The sequence below is a fragment of the Hemicordylus capensis genome, chromosome 8 (assembly GCF_027244095.1).
Source record: "Hemicordylus capensis ecotype Gifberg chromosome 8, rHemCap1.1.pri, whole genome shotgun sequence".
NCBI lineage: Eukaryota > Metazoa > Chordata > Lepidosauria > Squamata > Cordylidae > Hemicordylus > Hemicordylus capensis.
Window position 1 is genome coordinate 11036570 of NC_069664.1, and position 12560 is coordinate 11049129.

A 12560-nucleotide genomic window follows, 5' to 3' on the forward strand; every position below is an offset into this window, starting at 1 on the left:
CAATAGCAACAAACATGCCTACCTCTCTGGAACTGTTCACAAAAATTTGGTAGAGTATTCTAGACTCTGTGCAGTGTCCTCACTGTAAGTGTGTGTGTGTGTGTGTTTTGTTTTTCCTTTCTGTGTGCCTCAAGAACAAATGGCGAAACAAACTTGTGCCCAAGCCAAACACAAATGCTTGAATGGCCTTAGGTTGGGACCACACAGTTCCTCCGGGGCTGAAGGCATCTCATTACTTTGGTGATTTTAATGCTTGGGTAAGAAACCAACTTTCCTTCCAGAGACACACCATGCGAGTTAATCTTCAAGTCCTGTCAAATTCCTCTGACAGCGCCGGAGCCTTTAAGAATGTCAAATGTTGCTTGTGTTGGAACCTGTACCTTGTGCTCTTTCTGAGCACAGACTGCTGCTTCTTCATTTCCGTGATATTATTTCACATTTTTGGCACAGGTCATCCATCCTGCTTGAAATTCTCCCCAGAGTTAACAGTTCGGGTGAAGGCCTTACGGTGGCAGTGCATTGAGTGCAAAACGTGCAGTTCCTGTCGAGATCAGGGGAAGAATGCTGTGAGTACTTTGGGATGGGGTGTGGGTGTGGGTGTGGGCGGGTGTGAGCGGCGGGGGAGGATCCATCTGCCTAATAAATGAAGCTAGGAATAACTGCAGCTATTTTATTTATATTTCTTTAAACCGCTTTGGGGACTTTTGTTGAAAAGCGGTATAGAAATATTCATCATATTTGTCGTAGAGAAGGGTTCTAATGGTTCTAAAAGCGAGTGTACGTTTATAAATACAACTGGCTATGGGGCCATAGCTCAGTGAAAGAGGATCTGCACTCTCCATTGCATGCAGAAGGTCCGCAGTTCAATCCCTGGCAGCAGTGTTCCCTCTAACAGGGATTCCCAGATGTTGTTGACTACAACTCCCAGAATCCCCAGCAGTAATGGTTTTTGCTTGGGGGTTATGGGAGTTGTAGTCAACAACATCTGGGAATCCGTCTTAGAGGGAACACTGCCCGGCAGCATCTCCAGGCAGCTGGGAAAGACGCCTGAGCCTGAAGCCTTGTCTAGCTGCAGATGAGGCTGAGGTAGAGAGACCAATGTTCTGACTCTGTATGAGCAGCTTCCTGTGTTCCTGTATTGCTAACTAATATTATGATATCTGATTGGTTGCATAATAGTGACACACATTGATTTGTTTACTAGAAAAATCTTAACTTGCTTTTCAATAAAATATCTTCAAAGGAGAGGACAACAATATAATCAAAATAATACAAATCAATAAAATAGTCATGACAAGTGGCAGCTGTCAAGGGGCATTACAGTCAAGGGGCATTGCAAGGGGCATTGCAGTTCTCTGCCTGTTTACTCAGAAGTAAGTCCCATTGTGTTCAACAGGGCTTCTTGTGCATAGTTTTGCAGCCTAGCTGGCCTATTCAGCAGTTAAATCCAGATTGGAAAATTCAAACAGGATCAGGCTTCTTGGTCTGGGGTGGGGGGCAGTGGTGGATTACTTGTGGGAGGTGGTTCTTCTATCTTGGGACTATAACAAAGTGCTCTTGGCCCTTGCTGCTCGCTTTACACTCTTAGGCACTTGATGTTAAGTTGTCACAACTGGATCTCACTCTGCATAAAAGTGCATGTGGGAGAAGGTACTCGCTTAGATATTCTGGACCCTGGGCAGATGGGTTAATGATGCCACAAACAAATCTGAGTCTTAATCCCTATATCTTGGTTCTGGGCAACTGGAAGCAGGAACCTTAAAACATGCACAATGGTAAAGGCACGAGCTCTTCTGGGGACATACCAGCCCTCTTCTGGTGCCTCATATCCCAAGGCACACCTTTTGCTCTCTTCCCCCCCACCCACCACACATATACACATCAGCTCCCACTCTCTGGGCTTCCTCCCTCGCACGCATTAGGATACTAAAGCATCAGAGTCCACTGGGCCACAGTTCAACTGCACTTAGCCAGGACTCAGGCCTGGAATATCTGGCATGGTAACAGTATCTGAGCATGTGCAGAGTGTCTTTCTCCCAGCACTGAGTAGCTGCAGCCAGGCTTCTGGAATTCAACAGAAGGACTTCCAGGTAGATAGTATGACTTCCTGGCTGGCTTGGATCTTGGCTCCTCCCTTCCTCTGGATGCTGAAACTAGGGGGGTGGCGTGGGGAGTCCGCCAACAGACAGAACTTACACATTCTTAATGTAAAAGGTGGGCATCTGGTGGGCCATTCTGTGAAACAGGATGCTGGACTAGATGGGGCTTGGGCCTGATCCAGCAGGACTGTTCTTACGTTCGTATGCCGCTTGGATAAATTCAGCCCACAGACATGCACAGTGGAACTATCTATACCATTTCCAGTAACTAAGCAGAGTCCTTTATCCGTAGTTGACCTCAGTGTTGGCTTTAAAAGCTAGGGGAGACTGAAGGGGCTGCCCCATGAACATGTTCCCAATATCCATCCATCCATCCTTCTTTCCTTTCTTCTTTCTGGCATGGGCAGGGTACCAGCCTGCAGCTTTAAGCCTCAGCAAGTGCAGAGTTGAAGGGTGGAGGGGTCTGTCCCTTCACTCCCCGGGGTCAGCTTGCTAGTCATTGAGTTGCCTGCCATTGCCATATAAGCACAAACAGCATGTGGTTTTGTCTTTTTAGTTGCTGGACAATTACATTGTTTTGTGGTGCCAATAGTTAATTGCTTCCAATTAAAGGTTTAAAATTGCAACCAAAAGTGAATTGCATTAGGATCTGCAAGAGGCTTGGTTTTATATAAAATTTATGTTTAAGGGTGTGCAGATAACTCCTTCTTATGGACATATATGACTCCCATCTTTGTGAGTGAGGATTGTATGTTGCCATCCTTTTTCTTCTTTTTATACTTTTTAGACTAACGATGCAATAAGATATAATGTCTGCATTAACCCCTTGAATTGGATGTGAATCATATTAACTGGAAACTTCTGTCCTTCACAGGATAACATGCTATTTTGTGATTCATGTGATCGAGGCTTTCACATGGAGTGTTGTGACCCCCCTCTGACCAGGATGCCAAAAGGTGAGAAGAAGTTGAAAGGCAAAATATACCACTGACTTGGTGTGATACAGTGACTAAGACTATGAGTTGTAAAACAGGAAGACAGATTCAATTTTTCCCTTGGAAAACCCTGTGAGTTCTCTCTTAGCCTTGGGCAAGCCACTTCGGCCAGCCTCAGACCTCCTCCTCAAATCTGCAACATGGGGGTAGTAATACCAATGTGTCTGGCAAGATCTTCTTTCCAGTGGCAAGTGCCTTGATCCTCCAGCAAAAAGGTCACCCAGTAGCCCCTCACAGGTTCTAATTTGTGCTGCAGTTTGGATAAGGAACAGCAGGGGATACTTCTGTTGTTGTTTTTATGTTTATGTCCCCAAATCTCAGTGCAAGTGAGAGAATTTTGCTTTTCTCCCAAATCTTTTGCACTTGCCAGAGAGCTCAAGAGAGAGGTGTGGTCTTTGTTCTGCTGAGGTTTGGGTTGGTAAGAAAGGCTCCTGCTGTTTCTTATTGTCTCCAGATTGCAGCATGAGAGATTGCTACCTCTCCCTCAAGTCCTGTGCACATGCCAGTGGACTGTGCATGCCTGGAGAGGAGAGCTGGTCTGGTGGTAGCAAGCTTGACTTGTCCCATTAGCTAAGCAGGGTCTGCCCTGGTTGCTTATGAATGGGAGACTAGAAGTGTGAGCCCTGGAAGATATTCTCCTCAGGGGATGGAGCCACTCAAAGAACAATGCAATGAAGCCAGGAGAACCTCACTGAGGAGGCTATTCCATAAATTGGGTGTATCCACCAAAAAGGCCCTCTCTCTGGTAGCCACCCACCTTACTTCATATGGCAGGGGCATTCAGAGGAGGACCTCTGAAGAAGATCAAAAGGTCTGGGTTGGGACATATGGGCCAAGGCGTGCTCTCAGGTAACTTGGTTCCAAGCTATTTAGGGCTTTAAAGGTTAAAACCAGCACTTTGAATTGGTCCTGGAAACGGACTGGGAACTAGTGCAGCTGATGACGCACTGGTGTAATATGCTCAAAACTTCCAGACCTAGTTAATCTTGCAGCCCTGTTTTGTATCAGCTGCAGCTTACGGACTGTTTTCAAACGCAGCCCCACATATTATAATTACTGTAGTATTCCCTGGAACTAACATGCTATCAGCTATCTACTGATGTTATGATGAATCTCTTTGCCATCCAGGCATGTGGATATGTCAGATATGTCGGCCACGTAAAAAAGGAAGAAAACTTCTACATAAGAAGGCAGCACAGATTAAGCGGCGCTATGCTAACCCAATAGGACGTCCCAAAAACCGATTAAAGAACCAAAATGCAACGTAAGTTGTCCTCACACCGTGTGCGTGTGTAAATGGGTACCTCTGCTCTTTTGGCATTAGAGCTGTTATCTCTTTCCCTCCCAAACTTGGTGGTGCTACATGTTATAGGAAGCTTCATGGTCAAGTCTGTAGTGGCTTTGCTTTTAAAGAATGCGCAGTGCCAGTGTTTTGTCTTTTATTTGTTGGGTTCTTTAATGCTTTGGCTTCCAAGAACTTATCATTTATTTTGGTGGTGAGCGGAAGAGAAATTCAAGGAAAGACACTTGAGCATCCACTTTTCTCTGGCAGTTTTCAGATAATCTCTAAGTGTGCCTCCTGCACTGCAAGCCTTTCTAATCCCTCTCAGGTTAGGCTGAGTTTCTGCGTGATATAACTATGATAGGCAGCCAGTTTGCCATTGTATTGGTATTCAACATTGTTGTTTTGAATATACATTTATTTTATTCCATTTCTATCCTGCCTTTTGTCCATAAACTCCAAGGTGGTTTACACCATCAATACAAACACTTTTATTTTACAATATCAGTAACACATTGTTGCTGGTTCTTCCTCTTCTCCTCCCTTTCACAAACAATTGGTATTTCTATGTGAGGAAGGAAGGAGGGACTAGTTCCAGCATAGCTTGAAGGGCGGTAGCAACAGTGGGAGGTGGTGATTGTGATTTGTTAGCCTAGTTGTCATTTCCTTTTTTTCCTCCCCCTCACAGGCAGTTGAAGGTTCTTTATGTATATACAATTACTCAACCAAAAAAAGTTCTTAAAGCAGCTTCATAGCAAAAGGAATAAGATGGCTCCTTCTGCCCTGAATAATTTAGTGTTGAAAACATGCACGTGCCACTGGGAGAGATGCTCTACAGCCCTGAATAGGGACAGTTGCTTTCCCTTTGCTAAATATAATAGCCATTTTACCAGGGGTTCCTAGACTGCCTAACTTGTTGAGTTCATGATCACAAATGTCCAAATCCTCATGTCTTATTTCCCCCCAATTGTTTGTTCAGATCAAAAGCCCCCTTCAGCAAAGTTCAAACGGGACCTGGTCGAGGTCGAAAGCGCAAGACACCGCTCTCCAACCAGTCAACTTGCTCGTCAGAAGGTGGTTATCTGGAGCGTGTCGATGGCTTGGAATTCTGCAGAGATGCCGGCGCCACCTTGAAATTCAACAAGAAAACCAAAGGGCTCATTGATGGCCTTACCAAATTCTTCACCCCCTCCCCTGATGGGCGTAAAGCTAGAGGAGAAGTGGTGGACTACTCTCAGCAATATAGGATCAGGAGAAAGAACGATAGGAAATCAAGCACTTCAGACTGGCCCACAGGTAGCTGCAAGTGTGGACAGTGTTCTCTATTACTCCCTTTGGATTTCAGACACTTTCCCTTTTGAGAATGAACTCTGGAGAATCTGGTGCTCTTAATTTCTGATGAGTAGTTTTTGTTTAAAACGGCAAGCCATTGACTTGTATTCTGGAGCTCCAGAACAGAGCTAACGGATTGCCTTGGCTGACAACCAACCAAGGCATTAAGCCACCTCCAGCCTCTGAGGCAAAATGCCTTTAAATACTAGTTGCAGGAGAGCTGCAGCAGAAGAGAGGGCATGCCGTCATCTCTTGCCTGTGGGCTTCTCAGAGGCATCTGGTGGGCCACTGTAGGAAACAGGATGCTGGACTAGATAGGCCTTGGGCCTGATCCAGCATGTCTGTTCTCATGACTCTTGCAACTTATTGCTTCCATCAGTAGTACTCTGAGAATTGATCTCCAAACTTATCTTGGTTCTAATTGGATCCATTGAGTCACTGTAGATGAGGCCATTGTTGTAAACTCCTGGACTGGGGTTAAGAGTACTTCCATAACCCAGGGGACTGCCCCTTCTGCCAAAGCCAAGGGTGGTGTAGGAAGAATGGGTAAATGGCAAGCAGAATCAGGGACATCATTTAGCAGCCCTTGTGTGTATTCGGTGCAGTTTATCTTAAAGTGGATAAAGGTGTGCAAAAACCCCAAGACTTCCTATCCCACAGAAACTTCCTCCCTTAGATGATTATTCATCTGTATAAGTTTGGGGCCTTTTCTTTCATTCCTTTACCTTACATGCTGTCTGCATGGTGGATCATTCATACAGAGATTCCAACAGCAGCCTGTGCTTTATTTTCAGACAATCAAGATGGCTGGGATGGAAAACAGGAAAACGAGGAATGGCTTCTTGGAGGCCTAGATATAATGACTGAGAAAGATATGGAATTGTTCCGAGACATTCAGGAGCAAGCACTAGAGGTAAAGCTGAATAGAACTTGCATACAAAAGACCATAGTGTGAATGGAAATGTTATAGTCAACTTCAGAGTGTTATAGGGATTCTTAAACAATAAGGTGTGCGGTGTTGTCATCTTGGGAAGTGAGCCTGGCAGTCTACACAGGATTCTTGGTGCATCCTAATAGGAGTAACAGGGAGTGATGCTAATAAGAGATGTACAGCTGTGAGGGAAACCTGGAAAATGTGATGGGGTGGTCCATGAATATGGGGGTGAGTGGTGACTAAGGGAATGGGGCCATAGCTCAGTGACAGAGCCTCTTCTTTGTATGTTGAAGGTGCCAGGCTCAATCCGCAGCAGTATCTCCAGATAGAACACCTGCTTGAAACCTTGGAGAGCCACAATACTGAGTGAGCTGGTCTGACTATATAGTATACCTAATAGATACGGTATACTGCATTTGGACTTGATTGTCCGCTCCTTCCTACTCTCATCTCCTACTAACTGAGCAAAGAGGCACCTTTTAAAAGTGGCGATTCTCTTTATTGAGCTGGGGGAGGGCAACTGGCCCTATCCATCCCCTGCCCAGCATCCTTCCAGGGGCTGTTGCTGGTGTCTGCCTTATTTTTCTTTTTTAGATTGTGAGCCCTTTGGGGACAGAGAGCCATTTTTATTTATCTGTTTTTATCTGTGTAAAATGTTTTGGAAACCTTTTGTTGAAAAGCGGTATATAAATATTATTCGTATTTGTATTCATTTCCAACATATTTCTTTCCCCTTCCCCTCCCCAAACTTATACTGAATTCTTTGGGACTGCCCTTGCAGTTGATTAATGAAGTCTGTTTGTTCCTTACCCTCCTATATAATGGATGGTAGCTCAATGCAGAAAGATGGCAATCTATAGAACATTCCATGTCTCTTTGTCTGACTGTCTGTACCTCTGTCCTCCTTTAGTGCTGCTAGGTGCAGGCAGAAGATGTAATGTCTCAAAGCTATGAGGGAGGGGACGATTATAGGCTCTGTTTACAGGACCTCTGACCTTTCGTCTGGGAGCCTGCAAAGTGGAAAGACAGCAAGGCTATCAGAGTATGCAGATAGAAAAGTTTGGTATTTCTGTTTGAGGTCTCTTGGTCTGAAGGCTTCAAGGTAAGGTTTTTTTCAGGTAGCAGAAAATATTCCTTCCTGATGACTGATGTTAGGAGGATTCCAGCCCACCTGAAAATGTTTAATGTCTGAGGAAAAAATGGTGAGGGACTGTAGAGCAACTCTATATCTCTTGTAGCCTCTCTCAAATGTTAGGTCTATCATTTGGCACTAATATTGTAAATAGCTTTGCAAAGACTTGGTCTACTTGGTTTGTTTTGGCAGGGATTGGGTTAAACCTAGCTGAGCTGCTGACGCAGTCCATATCCAGGTAGAGCAAAGGACTCCACCCGAGCCAGATGGGAATGCACTGAGCGAAGGTGCAAGATGGCTGGCTGAGTTGATGGGGAGAGACTGAGTCTGCAGGAAGGGAGCGGTCCTGGGCATGGAAGTGGGCTGTCGGTTTGAATGGGACTTGGGGCTATTGGGATGTGTAAGCAGTTGTGCTGGAACTGGGACTCCACCTTTATCTCGAGCATTCATTTGGAGGAAAGCTCTGTGGCCGTCATCAGGAAGGCTCAAACTCATGAGGCATTGCCACAGGTGCAGTCTGTGTTCTGCCTTCCTTGAAGTGTCTCAGCGCAAGCCTGGGGTGGTTCTGTTGGCAACTGAATAGGAGCTGAGTAATTGCAAGGCTGATTTGTCTATTTTGGCTGGGATTAGGGATTCTGTTCGGGGGTGTGTGTGTGTGTTTGTTTGTGTTTCATGGTGTGGGGTTTCATAGATATCGTGTCCCTCTCCCCCACATTCAGGTTTTTTGGGTGGGGGTGGGGGTGGGGGTGGGAATCAGTATCTTGGTGAATTGGCTTCTGTCACTAAATGTAATTCTTGCATGCATGGTGTAATCCCTCTTCTCTAGCAGTTTGGGTGATTGCACTTGTACTCTATTGTACTGGAGCAGCCAAACTCTGGGACAGTTTCTAGCACCAAGGTGGCTCTTAATTTAGCTGTTGTGTGCTCCCCCCCTCCCCATTTAGACAAAACGTAACAAGTCTTAGAGCAAAGTAAATTGGCTGTTTCATCTTGCAACTCCCGTTAAGAAAAAAAATCCCCAGGTTTCCCCTTCCCACTGCCCGACCCCCTCCACACCCCCCCCCCGCTTGCTGGAAAAGAAAGAGCCAGGGGAATCAATCCATGGACTGTGACAAAGAGGTGGTGATCAGTTGATGAACATGCTGTTGTGCAGAGATACTAAATTATGACCATGTGTGTGTGTTTTGCTATGAAGACTCACTCACTCAGTACAGGAGGCTATTTTCCAGCATGCTAGTCAGATGTTAAGCCAGGAAAAGAAAAGATTCTGTGCAGAGGTGCCCAGATTGGCCCTCCCAGCTCTTGTTGGACTATAACTCCCATCATCCCCAGCCACAATGGCCAAAGTTGGACACCCCATCCTTATTCCTTACTATTTTGTGGTTACTAAAATGTGGAGTTGAAGAAACACCTACAGACTCACAGGGGGGAACAGCTGTACCTTGCTGCTTATAGAAGAACATTCAAAGTTACCTTGCTTGATCAAACCAAAAGGCCACTTAATGCAGCATCCTGTTTCCAGCTGTGGTTAGATAGATGTCTGTCTGACAAGCTCCCAAACAGTGCATGGTGGAGGCAGCCATTCGCTGTTCTCCCCGGTGTCTGGTACTCAAAGGCTTTCTGTCCCTAACCACGGACACTTTCTTTAACTATCAAGGCTAGTAGTCATTGACAGAGCTAGTCGTTTGAAACCAGTTACTACCTCTTGGGAAGAATTAATTCCAAAAGTTGTTTCGCATTACCTTCTGAGAGTGCTGATGCCATAAGCATTTGGAAACTGAGACCGTTTGTGTTAATTTTTCATTTGCTCTGACCCAAAGTGCTCAGTGTGGTGTCAAGTGCTTTTGAAGAGTCAGCATGTAAACATAACTTGAATCAGCTTTGCATATAGGTTGATAAAAATTAGTAGCCCACCAGCCTGTTGGTGGCCTGAAAGGAAAAAGAACCTGATGGAGGTGACTGACACTTGCCAAAGGTGAGTGATGGCTTACAAGCCTAAATAAGAGACCCTGAGGAACCCAAAAAAGGCAAACCTTGGTGTCCCAGGACAGGCCTTTCCACCAGAAAAGGAAGAGTGGGAGACGGCATTGCTCTGTGCAGAAAAAAAAAGTGGGTGGGAGGTGGAAGTTGGAACCTTGGTAGGGAATGAGGTTTTTAGGAGATCCGGGAAGGGAGGGGATCTATCCCGCATTGAGCAGAAACATGGATACACTCCAAGTAATGATAGCACCCAAGTGATAAGTATTTCTAAACGTGATGGGGCTGGTTCATATTGTGCTTATGTGTCCTCATCTTCTCTCGTGTGTTCCAGTTTAGTGAGCTGCGTTCTCTTTAGCGTAAGCCAGAGTCTGTTGTTGCATATGAACTTGTGAGCTAGAGTTTGCACATGCCCTCCAAACCAGGTTTGCAAACTGTGGTGTGAAGCTAGTTTGCAGTCCTGATTTGGAGGGCAAGCACAGAGTGTAGCTTGCCACTACAGATGTAACTGCAAACTATGGCTTGTGCTAAAGAGGAAGTCTGTTACGAGGAACGTTTAATCGGAGTGCGTGATGGAAGGGGGCAGGAAGGGGTGAGCAACCTCCAGATCGGTTCTCACAGTGCTGAACCATGGTTTGGTGTTGTGTCTTCACTGTGTTTGTGTATGTGTGTGGGGGGGGACGACCACGAAGAGCCTCCCCCTCTTTTGGCATCTAAACATTGAGAAGATCTCCCATTGCTTCTGGAATAGCAGCAAGGAGAAAAGAGAGACAAAAGAGAGACACGAGGAATAGCTTCAACCCGGAGTTTCTGACCTGGCTAAGCTGAACTAATTGGTCCCTACTGAGGGACCATCTGCACTGGCTCCCTGGTGCTGAAGAAGAGTGGGCGTGAGCAAAGGGAGGGGAGGCGAGGGCTAGATTAGTGGGTATGTTTTTAGCGCTTGTTAAGAACAAGACACCTGCAAACTCCCGGGGACTCTGCCTTCTTCTGGCACTAAACGCAGCACTAGAAGCTCTGTGTGAACACGCGCCATAGGTGCAACTGGGCTTCGGCCGTAGTCATAACAATAAAGGCAAAAATGCAGCTACTTGGAATGCCTACTGTTTTTCTCTGTATAGCTCTTAAAAAAAATTGCACTACACTCCAGCTGTTCAGCAATCTGAAGGAAGCTAAAAGTCCAACCAGCACTCCCTTTCCTCCTTTCATTGCTCTCTACTTTTGCACGTAGTGGCAATTTTCAGCACATCTTATTTGTAGCACGCATAAGGGGGAACAGGGTGGGGGTGGTGGGAGGAAAAGGAAGGGGAGTATACATTTCACCTTAAATAAGAGGTATCAAAAGTATCAGGGTTGGTCAGAATTCTGTACATAGTTGGAAAAGCTGATGATACCAAAGCACTGAACGAATGATAGCTATGCTTCTTATTTTTCCTCTTTTCTTAAATACAAGACTTTCTTTTGCAGTTGGAAGAAAATAATTGTTAGCCATCCATTTATTTCCGGTGGAGTTCAGGGTGTATGTGTGTGCACATACATGGGCTTAGTTTTTATGTAAATACCATTAAGTGTTAAAAATGGGGTATATAAAAAAGGATGGAGCTGCTTTTTCTTCTTTGCCTAATGCCATGTCTATATAAATTGGTGGTAGTAATTCTGGCTTTTGATATGAAGCTTGTAACTTTAAAAAGAAAAACTTCTTATCTCTTGGTGACACCATTGATTACTGCTAAATTGGTTTTGGGTCACACCATGGCTGTTACTACCCAGGTTCATACCATCTGTTAGTAGTATATCTTTTTTAAAAGTAAAAGGTAGATGTACTTGGGGGTGTATATACTTGTGTCTTTATAAAGGAGCTATCAAGTGTGCTAAGAGCATTGTTAAAAGTCAGACCCCTTCTTTGAGAATGACCTCCAGCAAATGAGTGATATTCTCATTTTTCGAATTCTCTTGCTTCTGTGTGGATCCATGCAGAATAGAAAGAGTTTGCTAATGTGAAGCAATTTCTGCTTCTCTGGACTCTGTTAAGTAGAATTTTGTGTAACTTTTATTTATTTATTTTTTTAACAGAAAGTGGGAGTGACAGGAGCCCCAGACCCACAAGTCCGCTGTCCGTCAGTCATTGAGTTTGGGAAATATGAAATCCACACCTGGTACTCCTCTCCATATCCACAAGAGTATTCCAGGTAATAGCCCCTACATTCTCTCCATTATGCACCTTGTGTCCTGCAGTGCAGTGTAGAAAACAGTACCATAAGCTATAGCTTGAGCCTGACAAGCCCATATTTTAAATGCATGTCCTCACTTAAAATTAGGGCTGTATGCCTGAAGTAATTGTGTGACTAGGATAAAATTATGCAGAGTAAGTAAAAATATGTTTGCTTATTTTGTGTATGCCTGTTTCCAAGGTTGCAGCTTTCAAATAATTTTTAATATTTTTAGCAAGGGCTGTGAAATGGGAGGATGGAGAGAGCAAAGAGAATGGAAATTTTGAGTGAGGTGGCTGGTGTGCAAAAATTGCACGGTGAATGGAGGTGCAGGATGTTGAAACCCTGCCTAGCCCTACCCCAGCCCCTGATCCCTTCTGGCTCTGGTCTTTTGAGCCTTTCAAAGGCATTGTCCACATATAACAAATCTTTGTTCCCCAACCATGAGAACTAGAAACTTGCCCTTTAAAAAAACTGAACCAAAATGAGTGCAGAAATCTTAGGATGTCAGATGCTAGGCCTATTCACACAGTCGTTTGAATCTAGGTTTAATGTGGGTTACCAAAATTTGCCTGATTGTGGGAACCCAAGCATGGCAG

The 12560-nt window shown here is 44.9% G+C and overlaps 1 protein-coding gene across 1 annotated transcript in view; it reads left to right on the forward strand.

Moving 5' to 3' along the window:
- KAT6A (lysine acetyltransferase 6A) overlaps positions 1–12560 on the forward strand; it is an 82382-nt gene that overhangs the window by 43433 nt on the left and 26389 nt on the right. Inside the window, exons 4-9 of the mRNA XM_053269582.1 lie at positions 451–566; positions 2974–3055; positions 4223–4358; positions 5356–5672; positions 6503–6621; positions 11825–11940. Of these exons, the coding sequence (XP_053125557.1) occupies positions 451–566; positions 2974–3055; positions 4223–4358; positions 5356–5672; positions 6503–6621; positions 11825–11940 (886 nt within the window). The remainder of the gene's footprint in view (positions 1–450; positions 567–2973; positions 3056–4222; positions 4359–5355; positions 5673–6502; positions 6622–11824; positions 11941–12560) is intronic.